The 14,680-nt window shown below is 35.8% G+C and overlaps 3 protein-coding genes across 3 annotated transcripts; 1 reads left to right on the plus strand and 2 right to left on the minus strand.

The window, feature by feature from the left end:
* The first annotated feature begins 3,629 nt into the window (after positions 1-3,629).
* LOC106321633 (V-type proton ATPase subunit F-like) lies at positions 3,630-5,326 on the plus strand. Its single transcript, XM_013759877.1, has 5 exons — positions 3,630-3,768; positions 3,874-3,948; positions 4,243-4,321; positions 4,517-4,599; positions 5,008-5,326. The coding sequence occupies exons 2-5, from the start codon at positions 3,886-3,888 to the stop codon at positions 5,164-5,166; spliced, it is 384 nt and encodes a 127-aa protein (XP_013615331.1). The 5' UTR covers positions 3,630-3,768; positions 3,874-3,885; the 3' UTR covers positions 5,167-5,326.
* On the minus strand, positions 5,210-8,205 carry LOC106321625 (MLO-like protein 1). The gene is made up of 12 exons (XM_013759871.1): positions 7,911-8,205; positions 7,500-7,750; positions 7,301-7,417; positions 7,152-7,212; positions 6,973-7,070; positions 6,815-6,889; positions 6,594-6,732; positions 6,457-6,497; positions 6,169-6,378; positions 6,007-6,074; positions 5,856-5,916; positions 5,210-5,764 (listed from the first exon to the last, which is right to left on the minus strand). The coding sequence occupies exons 1-12, from the start codon at positions 8,089-8,091 to the stop codon at positions 5,516-5,518; spliced, it is 1,551 nt and encodes a 516-aa protein (XP_013615325.1). The 5' UTR covers positions 8,092-8,205; the 3' UTR covers positions 5,210-5,515.
* A 2,823-nt stretch (positions 8,206-11,028) lies between these two features.
* Positions 11,029-12,851, minus strand: LOC106323945. The gene is made up of 2 exons (XM_013761987.1): positions 11,938-12,851; positions 11,029-11,032 (listed from the first exon to the last, which is right to left on the minus strand). The coding sequence occupies exons 1-2, from the start codon at positions 12,849-12,851 to the stop codon at positions 11,029-11,031; spliced, it is 918 nt and encodes a 305-aa protein (XP_013617441.1).
* Between the last annotated feature and the right edge of the window lie 1,829 nt (positions 12,852-14,680).

A 14,680-nucleotide genomic window follows, 5' to 3' on the forward strand; every position in this document is an offset into this window, starting at 1 on the left:
TAAGCTCCACAACATCAGAAGTTATTGTCTTCGGAGGTGTGTACTTTGACATTCGCAACATCAGCTCGGGATCGTTTGCAGCTTCCCAAAGATCATATGCAATCTTCTGTCTGGCTTCACGAATGCTGTCGTCGTTCACCAGTGTGAAATACAAGCTTAGAGCATGACATTGATGAATTTCAGTGAGTAAACTCCGCAGTCACTACTACTCTTGTTTATGAATGGCACTGGCACTGGCACTGTCACGTACACGACTTTATATTTAACGACGTTGAGATGCTTCTTGTTCTCAGCTGACTGGACAGCTTTTACAATCCGAGGGATAAGATTCGCAAAAGGCTCCACATCTTTTTGGTGTTTCAGTCCGGCACAATCAAAGACTCCAATCGTTCGAGTAACGAAATTAACGCACATAGAGATCCAGTGGTTACCGTGGACAAAAACAGGAACATACGTACGGCTGACGTCCACATCCCACACAAGTCTCGTTCTTCCATGAGGAGGAAGTTGACCTGTCCCGTAGTCGTGTAGCAACACTTGTACTTTAAACTTAGTCTTGTCCTTTTGAAAAGTGGCGTATGAACACTTCATTTGGTTACTGAAAACGCAGCTCATGAAAGCGACCTTGTTTGCCTTCCATCTTCCCAATGTTGTCCTGTCCCGAAATAAGAATAACATGGCATCAATTTTCTGAAAAAAATCTTATTACCTTCTACACACGACCTAAATGAATAAAATATAAAGTACAGAGTTATATTTTCTTACATAGTTCTCAAACCACTCTGTAGGTCCAACTATACGTGCTGGCATCTCTTTTGTAAACATTGAAGGTCCAATCTGAAGTTCCATGTGATTAATATCCCGAAGATATTAGTTGCTTTGCTATTAAAAACTTTTTAAAATAAGGGAAAAGGGAAAAACTCACATGGAAGTTAAGGACCACTAAACGAGTTTGGCCCAAGATTCTTCGGGGACGAAAACCAAAGAGTAATCCTTATCTTTTACACGATCGTCGGGCAAATCTCTATCCCGTAAAAATGGCAGTGAGGTTTCCTTGGGCTTGAATGAAGTCAGTGGGGTTTCCTTGGGCTTCAATGAAGTCAGTAGGGTTAACCATTCCATTGGGTCATCAACCTTTGCTTTTTGGGATGGATCGAATCCTGTCACATATGAATCTTGTGTAAGATTTCCCATTGTCTTCCATAAATAATCTTGTGTACCCATCTCTAGATCAATGTTAGACGATTGGGAGACAGATACATTATGCAAATTCCCATGAAAATCAGTTACATGTTACGCAACATTACAAACGGAACTTCATTTCTTGTTTACCTTTCTTTTAGGACGAGGGCTAGGCATTGGCAAAGGTTGGGGCCTCTCGGATGCATGGACATCTTTTCTTGAAACTATAGCTGCTGCCACTGTTTGCTTGAGCTGTGCAATCTCACTGTCAAGCTTGTCATAGCGATGATCCATATGCTTCTTAACCTCTTCCTTCATTGAGTTGAAGGAGGTGTTGAACAATCCCGTAACAAAAATCTTCGTTTGATCATCGAGACCAGTGTTCTGTTCTGCCGCGCGTTGGCAAAGTAGTTGTCTCTTCCTAGACTCACAACCGGGATCCTTTGCCTTCCTCGTGACCCTTCTTTTAGCTACAGGCTCAACATGTTCTTCTTTTTCAGATACTTCTAGTTCACCTTCCACGGCAACCTCATCTGTCCCATCTATCTGATCTTGACTAGCTTCCACAGCAACATCAACCTTCTCATGTAGCTGATCTTGAGTCCGCATATCTTCCTCAACTTGCGAAACGAATTTGCTCCAATAAAATTTTGCATTGATCAAGGAAATAATTTTGTCAACTCTTTCATCTTTCTTCTCATCATCCCTTTTGAATGTCACACTAGCAACGACATCATTGTTTCCGGTATCACATATGAATGGAAACACAACCGCTTTCTGTAAATACAAAAACAAAGAACATCAGTATTTATAAGTTATGAACAAGTAAATAAATTTGATGTTTATGTTCACCTTTCCAAGTGCAGTCTCTAGAGCAGTGATATCATGATAAGAAACCTTTCCATTTCCATACCAGTTCTGACATCTCACACTGGTTATGCCTTCCTTGTACTTTTGACCCAGCAAAGTCCCAATGTCTGGAATCGCCTCCATAAGCCAAATCTGTAGGGCATAGGAGAATCCATCTAATACATAACTGTTCTTTTTCAACTTGAACCTTGCTTTCTTTATGGAATCCAGAAGCAGATCGTAAGCATGAAGACCCCACGGATACTTCCTCAGTTTATCAAAATCCATCACTAATCTTATGTATGCATGAGGGATATTGATCTTCTCATCCTTAGCCATCAGAAAACAAATAACACAAAGGTAGACTAGTCTGACCCTGTCCACACGCGACTAGTCCTTGCACTCCGTAAGATGCTTCAGCCTAATTGTCTTCATGTCTACTTCTCCATTTTGCTTCAGCAAAGTGCCCCAAAACCCCTTATCATTTCTCCAAGCTTCAAAATCAGTGTCTTTGTCTGCTTCACGTCTGAGACCTGTCACAACGTAAAACTCTTGCATAGAAAACCGAAGAGGCTTCCTAGCAAGGCTAAACCATAACTCGTGACGCTTTGAAATGTCTAGCATTTTGCAGATGAAGCTGTGAATAACCTTCTCTGAGTATCCGAGTTCATGCTCATTAATAGCCAAAATCGGACCAAATACAGGGTCTCTCAAAACTTCATAGTACTCATCCTCAAGTTGCTTCTTCAGTAGCCCCAGAACTGTCAACCTACAAGTTTTGTTAATCTTATCAACATGATGCTCATCCCCTGCTTTAGCTATGTGTTTTGGAAGCTCAATTTCCATTCCTGTTAACCACAAAAGCACACGGTTACATGTCTATTCACAAAAGCACACGGTTACATTTCTCCACATCATGCGCAAAACATAATCACACAAAGGTGCAATAAGGTTAGATCATTGAAGAACTTAAATCAGTTTCTTACATCGAATATATGTTCTAATGAAACCCATTTTCTATTTCTAAAGCATGTACATAAACAAAATCAAAAAAAAAAAAATTGGGGATCTCAAAACCCTAACCTTCAATTACGAAAGGATGAATGGTGTTTGAGGAAGAACAAAAGGAGTAGAGCTATTGGTCACAAACGCGAATGATTATCTTGTTCCGGCGCCGTTTATCGTCGCGTTTTTCGTCGGAGGAGAGAACAAGGTCAGTGCTTTTGTGAAACCGCAAGGATAGCGAGCTGAGAGAGAAGAAGAAACAGAGAAGAGTGAAAAGGAAACAGAGAAGGGTTCGCCGGCGCTTAAGATTTTATGCCGGAGAGCAAGAGGCCGAGGAAAAGATGACGACCAAGGTCGCCATAGGTTACGGTGTAAAGAAGAAAATGGTTTAGTTTCTTCTATTTTTTACTTTTGTTATTTTTACCTTACGTAAAAATAATATTTAAAAAGAATATTAATTAGAATTGTTTTATCTTAAGTTTTCTAATTAGATAATTATAGGAGGTTTTCGTATTAACATTATCTAATAGTTCTAAGAGGACAATATTCTCGAAAACAATTGTAAGGAGGCAGTAGTTTTGTGTTTTGGTTCCAAATTAGCAAATTTCTCATAATTATTATGAGAGCATTGAAAGTAGTAGGGGTAATATAGTCAGCTAAATTGGGTTAATGGTTTCCATCCAAGTTTTTTGGAATCAATCACCAATCAAAGCAAAGAAGGAATCAACAGAGGTAACACGAGTGAAAAAAATCTTGGAGCTTGCTTCTCCGATCAGGAATTGATTACCCATTTTTGATTTGACTGTCTTCGATGGATTGATTTTTCCTTGTGTGTAGTTTTGAGTGAATATGGCTGGGAGAGCTTCGATCCCTGCTCGCAACTCTGCCCTCATTGCAATGATCGCCGATGAGGTTATCATTTTTTTTGTTTTTTTTTTTCTTTAAAATATTTCATTAGAAACTGTTGTTGACTTTCATGTGGTATTTGAATCTCTGAGAATGTGATCTTTATTGATGCGGGTTCGTTGTGGGTAAACTACTGTTTGACTTTGGATCTTAAATAGCAAAGAAATAGTAACCTTTTGCAATCCACTAGACTTCAAAGAAACATAGACTACCTGATGCTCTAGAAACTTGTCTTACTTTCAACTGCTCTGCCTTAAGCTATGTCCCAGCGTCTCTTACTTTGTCTCTTGTGTACTGGAGACCGTAGTTGGATTCTTGATGGCTGGAGTTGGTAATGTTGACATCAGGAGGAAGACTAATTACCGCATCGTTGATTCCAGTACGCTTTTTTTCTTTGTAAACTCATTAGCAAATACATTCTTTTTTAGTCATCTCAAAATGGTATTCTTTCGGATAAAATCAAAGTTAGTCGACTTTTTCCATCAAGTCAATTTCATAGGGTCTTTGTAGCAGCTAACTTTTCCTATAGCTTCTAATTTGGTATTAATGAATTTATGTTTTTTTTTGTCTTTAGAGACAACCGTGAGACAAATTGAGGATGCTTTCAAGGAATTCTCATCTAGAGATGATATTGCTATCATCCTCATCAGCCAATATGTAAAGCCCTTTCTTCCAACTCCACTATACTTTTACTCTTGTATTGTTTCTTTGAGGTGCCACTTGTGTCGTTATCATAGAGGTCATGGCTTGTACTATTCCACTTTATTGATTGAGCCCCTTGTGTTTACTTCCACCAATGATTACCTTTCTTGCTTGAACCCTTTTATATTTACTGTTATTGTAGGGTAGCTTTTTTTGCGGTCTTGTTCCCAGCAATTAATATTATTGCATCCAAATGTGTGAAGAAACATAAGAGGAGACCAATTTGCATATGCCCTTTGAGACATTATCATTCATGAATCTGTAATAAACTTAGATATATTTTATGTGTGCTCGAAAAACTTATCCAAAGTCCATTTCCTTTTAGTGTCAAAAAAACATGACGAGAAAATTCCATGCGTGTAGGTTGCTAATATGATCAGATTCTTGGTGGATAGCTATAACAAGCCAGTTCCTGCAATCCTAGAGATCCCTTCCAAGGACCATCCCTATGATCCTGCTCATGACTCTGTTCTCTCCCGTGTCAAGTACCTCTTCTCTGCTGAATCTGTGTCACAGCGTTAAATCATATACAATACATTCTGTTCAGCCTTTTATCACTTGTTTGTTTTTGGCTTCTTATACAATCTTTGTTTATTTTTCATTCCGAACTCGTAAATTTTCAATAATGTATAACTCTTGGTTTTTCATTTGGAGATGGCTTTAATATTATTATTATTATGAAGCAGTGGTAAACACCATCTGGTTCTTTATGCATTTAAATCACTGGTCTATTTAAGAGACAAGATCGCAGACCTTAAAGTTTTGGTTTCTATATTTCAAAAAAAAAAAATCAAGTCACTAGAGCTTATGTATAGCAACAAAACCGGATATGAAAGCTAAAATCTGACGATAAGTTATCTCTAGACTCTACTCAATGGTTGTTGACATGAGCAGGTGTAATCTCATTTTGTGTCGTCTCCCCTGCGTTGTTTCTTGTTAATCTGCTGAGCTGAATTCCTGCAAAACCTGCACCAGTACCAGGAGGACTAGGGGTTGTACCAGCATTAGAGCTACCTTCGTTCCCATTACTGGCTCTCTTGTTCTTCACTTTCTGTGCCCAACCAACAAGACCAACCTGCACATTCTCCTCAAATATCGCTTTCTTGTAGTTACTTCCCATCTGTTGTTATAACATAAAACAAGGATAAGTTTTTTTCAGACAAGAAGTCGAAAAAGTACCAAACAGATAAATCCTGTAGCATTTTCTTTACCTGAGAGACAATGGCGTAAAGAGGCAGTGTACTGTAACTGCAAAGCACTTGAATGAAGACTCTACACAGAAGAAGATTAGATATATATGTGTAAATGAAAATGTATTTATTAAAATAAATAAATGACCGAAAGGCAAAAACAAATCAGTACCCAATCACCAATCTTGGAACAATGTATCTCACTTGTCCCATAATGCATGAATCAAAGCCGTACGTAACCTGCAAAAATATACATGCTCAGGTGGGTGTCGAAGTCTTGGAAATGTAGTTTCCATCATTAGAAAAAAGAATCAAGAGTCTTTTTGACTTGTACCCAAATCCAAAAGAAGAAGGCAATCTCGAAAGCATTCTGGAAGAGGATGAAATGAATCAAGAAGAGAACAAACTCAGGTTTGCTGAACCAGAAATGCTCATCTGATGGTTTCACCACTAACTCTCCTTCAATTGCTACATGTTTCTCTGCAACCTCATGAGCTAACTGTGATATCACATGCTCCAACTTTGTTCCCACAGCAAGAAGTAGCTTCAAAGTAACACAACAAGAAAGGGACGAAGTTTAGTTGAAAAGAAGATTTATGAATCAATAACAAATTTGACTCACAATGAAGGGAATGAATGCTATCCAGAAATATGTGTGCCATCCTGCAAGATATATATATATATATATATATTAAAAACGCATAAATATTCTATTAATTAAAAGATCGAAAAAACGTTATGTTTTTGTGGAAGCATTACCATTAACATTAAGAAGCAAGAAGATGACGACGAAGATCCAAAGATACCAGCTGATACCAACAACATGTTTGAAATCATCCTCCAGAGCTCTCATCATGTACTTGTGGAAGTTAAGCTTTGGGTTTCCTTTACAATGCGTCTGTACCAACAAAACAGATGTTTAGTCTAAATGATTCCAAATCAAAAGCTTTTTGTTGACAAAATGATCAAGAAGATTTTACCATAATGAAACCAAGGCGCAGAGTCACGTAATCAGCTTTTGTCACAGATCCATAGAATTGCTTGAAGAATGATTGCTGTAATGCAAAGAAGACATAACCTCAACACTAGTGTAGTTACAAGGTGGAGAAGAAGCACATTACTTAGAGAATAAACATACCGTCCATCCAAGGAAGACTGAATCTTTACCAATGCCGAGAAAATGCTCTTTAATAAAAGCATGTTGGTGTACATGAGTGACACTTTTTTTCACAAGTGCTGCAAAAAGGAACAATGAAAACAATTACTTACAAAGATTTCACTAAAACGAATAAAAGTTAGACAGAGCGCTTTAAGTACCTGCTTCAGGGTCAAAACTCTCGTCTGCAAGTGCATCCTCCCACTTCTTCCATTGGTAGATCTGCATTACACATACAAAACATGAATAAGAAGACCACACCTGAGATGGTCGCATTAACTGACAAAACTATACAGTTTTTTAAGCTCACCCTGGTGCTTCCAAAAACCACGGTAAGAGCACAAAATGTCACATGGGAAATGGCGAGTACAAAGATGAAGATGTGTAGATGGTGCAACGCCTCAAGAGAAAGCAACGGTGTTTTATCCTACAAAAAAAAAACAAAGAATTAGCAAAAGAAAACACACATTTATAAAGAGATGTATTTTTTATAATTAAAAAAAGTATACCTTAAGGCTACAGTAACCAGCTTCAGCCGCAGCATGTTCAGCTAGTAGACGCCTAGTGGTCCCAACAATAGGGATCAAAGACTGAAAATGCTCTGCTGTTGTAGTCGTCACGTTTTTGTGTTTACTTAACTCAGCTTCTTGTTTTGAACATGGAAGCATATGCATTAGCACTTCCTCTCTCACACAGATCTTGGAGATTAGTCCTTGCGTTACGGTCAGAAACAATGATATGAACCCTAACAGCATCAACTCTGCACCAAAAAAATTAAAAAATCCCCAAAAATGATTTATCACACATCCACAAAAGATATCACTCTTGTCCCCACTAACAACATCAAAACTCTGTTCCTCGGACGAATCAAGATCATAAGATTCGTGGAACCCACTTAGGAAGATTGAATTTTTATTTACCTTCTTTAACCTTTTGAAGAGCTTCGAAGAGAGGTTTCTGCTTCTTCTTCTTGAGAACAGTGCCGAAATGGTGAAGCAAACGCTCCACGGCGAGAGAAATCGCGACGATGATGGTGCAAACTCCGGCGACGACCCACGTCGGAGTGAATTCAAGAGACACTCCTTCTCCATGACCACCCATTTTCTCAGATTGTTTCTCTTCGATCTGACAAGAAAGAATCAAGAGGACAAAGGAACAGTCTTGTTGTCTCTTTACGAGAGGTGTGATGCATTTGTGACTCTGTTGGTTTATATATTTCTCTCTAATGATAATGTATTAAAATATATTTATGGTAAGAAAATCTTTATTGAATAAATTAGACATGGAAGAAAATAAGAAATTAATTGCAAATTAGATTTAGATTTTCTTAAAACAGACAGATTGATTGGTGCATTATTTCTAATTAAGTAAAAAAATTGAACAAAACTTTCCGTAATTAGGAAACGCGTTTTCAGACTTTCCAGTTTTCCACAATCCGTTTGAATTCCGTGTGTTGCATTCTCAGTCGTAATCAGTTAGTTTATCTGTTGTAATCAAGACATTTATAACCCCCTCTTTTTCTCATTTTTATAATTAAGTTTTATGAATTCTGTTTTATTTTAAGTGATATTATATGATCTGAGACGCAGAGCAGATGTAAAGTTTCATAAAGTTTTGGTAGTTTAGAATTATTTTACTGGTTTTGACCCCAAATAAAAGAATTATTTTACTGGTTGATGACACTATAAAGTGTCGTTTATAAACATGGCCGAACCGAATCCTACTATTTAAATTCCACTTGTCAGAGAGAGTGGTCGCTGTCGATTCTTCATGTGTCAATTTGCCAACTCATCTTTAGACTCTGATCGGAGAATCTAAACAAATTGTCCAAATTCTAGGATGCTTAGAGAGTGATTATTGGATTTATTAGGCTGGAGTTCTTACCGGAATATAAGAACCTTTCTCTTAACTTTTAACTAAAAAAGCTAAGAACCGGTTCTTAACTTTTTTAGTTAAAAGTTAAGAGATGGGTTCTTATATTCCGCTAAGAACTCCACTCTAAAAACCCTTCAATAATCATGCTCTTAGAGTATGTTCAACCGTGGATCTAGATATAGGGTTCTTATTATTATTTTTTTTTCTTGCTAAAAAAATATATATTAAAAGGCGCATCAATCACGGACCGTTACGTGTTGGTGGGACCCGTAAACAGTGCAAAAATCCTTCCAAAATTGGCTCCTATAGAAGACGCGGAAGAGACCGCTCTTAACAAAACAGTGGGACCCACTAAATTTTAAATTATTTTTTTATAAGATCCCTAGGCCAATGACTCCTGTTGCACATGCTCTTAGACTTTAATATATTTATTATGTATATATATGTATGTGTATATATTATATATATGTAAATAATTGTGGGATCCACAATTATTGTGGGATCCCATAAATAAGGGTTTTTAAAGATTCTTAAAACCCTCTTTTAAAAACCCTTCCACAAAAATTGTGAACCCCACAATTAGTTATGCATATATAATATATACATACATATATATATACATAACACATATATTAAGAACCCCCAATGAAAAGAATCTCCGTTGGAGGTGCTCTTTAACCCCTTTTCTTACATCAAATTCCGAAATTCTATTGGCTGTTCCTTAGCCTAAAAATATTACTATATAATATATCTGGCTGTCTTTTTAGTTTATATTATACACTGTATATAATAGTTTCAAATGGTACGCATATCAGAAAAACGCATATCAAATAGAACATACATATCAAGCAGAACAAATACAGATCAAGCTGATAATGCAGATCAGACATATTATATTAAATAAATATATAATTATTTATAAAATAAATTTACTGATTATCATATTTGATTGAATATTAGAAAAAGGTAAAATAACTAAAATTCAATATCTAAACAAAAAATACTAATTCTAAAGTTATTATGTATTATATTTAATTGAATGTTGAAAAACTAATTATGTCACTTAAATGTCTAAAACAAAAAATACTAATCATTATATTTTACTAAATACAATGAAATTTAAATACTTCCTCTGTTTCAAAATAGTTGATGTTTTGGTTCAATGCACAAGAATTAAGAAATACACTTTTACCTAAAAAATAGTATTTAAAATATAAACTAAAACAAATTCAACCAATCATGAAAAAACTATAAAACATCATTGGTCACACTGTTTTCAATAAAGCTAAAACTAATATAAAATATCAAAACATTAAGTATTTTGAAAAATCTAAAACTCTCCAAAACATCATCTATTTTTGAAACGGATGGAGTATTATACAAAGTTTTATACAGTTACACCATATAATGATTTTAAAAAAAAAATTTATAGAGTATTTTTATTGCTCATATTGTATTTTATGTTTATTACTGAACATATGCTACAATTTATTTTTAACATACTATATTTTTCATAATTTAATGAAGAAACTAATTAAAAAAATATATTTTTATTTTTTTGAATTATGGTTATATGGATGTAAAGACTTCCTGAAAATAGTTTTCTTAAAACTAATTAAACACAAGAAAATATATCATTTTATATTTAATAAAAGTTATCTAAAATTAATTACATAAAATAAAAAATGAAAAACACTAAAATTTCTTGTAAAAGGATTTTAGTTTGAAAGTGAATGAAGAAAGATAATGAAAAGTATGTATAGGTAATTAACTAAAAAAAAATATAAAGCAGCCATTGGGCCTCTGTCTTTGGCCCATACATTTTCTTCTCATATATGCAGAACATAAATTAAAGGAACAAAAAATATCTGCATGTAGGAGAATTTTTTTTTTTTTTTTTTTGCATCTATAAACATGAATGGAAACAAAATGCAGTCTTATCTGCGTGTCTTTTTTCTCCTGCATTTTTTCTGCATTTTTCCTGTCCTACATTCAAAGCCAATATATCTGGCTCTCTTTTTAGTTCTTTTACTAGGTTTTTGTACGTTTCTAGATTAATATTATTGATTGGATTTTATTTTATACAAAATTGATAAAGACAATAAATGAGAAATATATTAATCATTAATTATGATGATTGTTTTTTTTTGCCATCTATAGATTTCACCTAAACATAGAATCAAGAAATCATTATAACACATCAACTATCTTATGCTAAGATAGACTCATCATAAAACAAGACTACCAAAAGCCTTTAGAATACTAAAACTGACAAACGAAGCCACTAGTCGGACATTCCCGGACACATTCAAACAAGACTTAATACATAAACTTGAAAAAGATAATTCATTTAGGCCATGTTCGTTTCGTGGTCGCCAGCGTCAGCGACCAGAGTCAGCGACCAGAGTCAGCGACCAGCGACTGCGACATAATGTCGCTGATAGTTGTTCGTTTGAAGGTCGCGAGGTTGATCGCAGCGGTTGTCGCTGAGTTGTTCGTTTCCATGTCGCGAGATTGATCGCAACGGTTGTCGCTATGTTGTTCGTTTCGGTATCGCTAGCGACCAAATATTTATTTGATATCATTCTTAAAATTTATTTCTTTTTTCAATTATTTTCATAAATATTTTAAGTCTATGATGAAAAAAAAAACTAAACTAATTCTCATAAATACTAAACTAATTTTCAAAGATTTCGATTTAAACAATAGAGAAAGTGGTCATACGAGTAACTAATAATAAAAATCAGTACAAACTCAAATCAAATAAACTAGTAAGGTAATCGATATCCTCTACTCAACTCATTACCAATATGATCACGTAAACCTTTCATGGCTCTATCACCAGTCGGCTCATATGGAATATGTCCACCATGACCATGACCATCACCATCTTCTTCTTCTTCTTCATCTTCATCTTTATCTTCATCTTCATCATCATCATCACCATGTGTATGATATTCTTCTCTTCTTTGCCAACGCACAAAATCATTATCTTCTCGATGTGAATCACGTATGAAGTTGTGTAGAGCCATCATTGCTGTTACTAGCTTTATCCATTTGATCAAACCATACTTTGGATGCCTACGGTCAAGAATTCTCCATTTTGCTTTCCACACTCCAAATGTCCTCTCAATCACAGATCGCATGCTTGAATGTCTCCGGTTGAACACCTCTCGAGTGTTCGTTGGCGGTCCTCCTCTGTTGAACTGATCGAGATGATACCGAACTCTACAATACGGACCAAGATACCCTGTTCTTGTGGGATATCCAGCATCAACCAAATAATACTTTCCATTTGGCGGATGTGGAAAAAATGGCTCATTCCTCGCACAATAAGTCAATACCTTTGTGTCATGTGCTCTACCCGGGATACCCACATAAGCATATATGAACTTCATATCAAAGTTACATATAGCAAGGACATTCATGGTCGGCTCCTGTTTTCTACTCCTGTATGCTTCGGCATTTCGCTTCGGAGGGCAAACTGAGATATGAGTTCCATCCAATGCTCCAATACAATCTTTAAAAAATGGCCAGTAGCAATCATCACTTCTCAAAGCAGGGCATACTCTTGTGAACTCACCATCTTCTGGTTTTAGTGCATCTGCAGCAAATTTCAAGAGAGCACTCAAAACTTCACCAAGTTTCCTTTTGACTGTATCCAACGAACGCTGATATCTTTGTGCAATAACCCGTACTGTCTTATCTTGACACACCACTTCGAGGAACATGGCAACCGCTTCTTCAATATAGACATTGTGCGTCTCTTGTAACCCATATCTCGTCGCTAACATCTTACACAAATCTTGAAATGTCCTCTGATTCATGCGAAGAATATCATAACACTGTTGATCTGACCCGTGCATAAGTTGCTGAACATGATGCCATCCAGCACCTCGATCTGTTCTATGAAGCAATCTCTCTTCCTTAAGCACATCATCTTCCTGCTCATCCTCATCATCATAATCATCATCATCATCATCCATGTACCACCTAACCATCTGCAAAGCATTAAAATCATATATATATATAAGTTGTGAATATGAAAGTAAGTTCATTTAAAAAAAAAAAAAAAAAAAAACAGAAGTCATAAGCTTAAACACTGCACTATATGTCATAACAAAAAACAGAAACTATTCATTCACTTAAAAAAGACTATAATCTGAGTCATAACAAAAGAAATGAAACAAAAGTCAAACGCTTAAAACAAGCTTACTAAACAGTCATACTGAAACAGACACTACAATCCTTCATAAATCTTAACTCCAATCATATGCTCAAGGTAGCTAATCTTATCATCACCACTAGGAAAAGACATAAACGAGAATCTGTTTGCTTCATCAGCTTTGAGATGGTTAACAGCAGCAATGTGAAATGGTGACCACTTAATCACTCCAGGCAGCTCATTAAGTATCTTCAATACTTTGTCTACACGGAATTTGCGATCCTGTTGCAACACCACACGATCCTCTGCCATTATCTCTAGCATCTTTTCAGCTATCTTATTTTTTTCTGCCATAATTGCATTTCGAACAGCATATGGCTCATGTTCAACTTCTTTACGCTTTCTCTTTGACTTTGAACATCCAGCTCTACTTGTTTCTTCTCTTGGTGCTGGCATATCAGTGTCAACTGAATCAGATTCCTCATCCTTTTCTGCATCTACTCTAGAATCTAAACTAGTTTCTCCTTGCTGAGCACTCCATCCTTCTGCTCCAGTCACAGTAACAGCATCAAACTCTGCTTCAAAAACATCCATGTTTGGAGGTACTTTGGTCTTGTACTTTCTTGCACCTAGCCATTCCTATTTAAGAGAAAAAAAGTTAGTATACTTGAAGACAGATTGTATTTTTTCATGCTAATATACTGACATTATTAAAGCAACTAAGAGAAAGTTACTTACCGCAATGCATTTATCCCACCAAGCATCGGACATCTCCAACCTTCCCATAGCATCATAGACAAGCCCGGTTCTATTATGAGTGAGTTTCTTAAACTTGACGTATGCTTTCCTACTAATATCAACCTTGTTCTTAAACCTATCCCATATCCATCTCTTACTAAATTTCTCTTCAAACTTCTTTATGATGAACTCTCTTCCAACTACATTCATGCCACTCCTTGGTCTGTTTCCTTTTCGTTTCTCATCGGCATAAAGAGTAAAAAAATACCAAACTTCTTCATCGGTCCAGTTCTAAATAACAAGTCTCATCAATACACAAACAAGCTAAACTAGCAGGAAAAAAAATCACAAAACATCTAAGAAACTAAAACTGCATAAGACACTTACAATGTCATTATTAGCCATTCTTCTTGTCTAGTTGTTGTCTTGTTGTGACTTATGTCAAAACCTGAAAAGATAATACAAACGTAAGTGAATCAAGGATTGAAACATAACTCAGATAGTAATGCCATTAATCTGCTTGTTTCAACCAAAGCAATATTAATCTGATATGTGAATGAAATAATGAATTAAGACATGATCAAAGACTTATAATAATTGAAATCGAAAACCCATCTCTGCAAATACTACAATCTTATATGATCAAAATATATTATAATCCCAAAACCCAGAACAATGCAATTTTCTTACAGGTACAACAATAAGACTACGTTTTGAAACATGCCAATCTCACTGATTTCAGTACTAGCTATAAACCCTCCTAAATCTCTCAAGTGAAAGATCGAGATAGATTGTACCTGAGTTTGAATCAGACAGAATCAGAGAGAGAACTGCCTGAAAGTTGTAAATAAAAGGATTTACTTCGAATCAGAATCAGAGAGAGAGAGAGAGAGAGAGAGAGAGAGAGAGAGA

The sequence above is a fragment of the Brassica oleracea genome, chromosome C2 (assembly GCF_000695525.1).
Source record: "Brassica oleracea var. oleracea cultivar TO1000 chromosome C2, BOL, whole genome shotgun sequence".
NCBI classification, from domain to species: Eukaryota; Viridiplantae; Streptophyta; class Magnoliopsida; order Brassicales; family Brassicaceae; genus Brassica; species Brassica oleracea.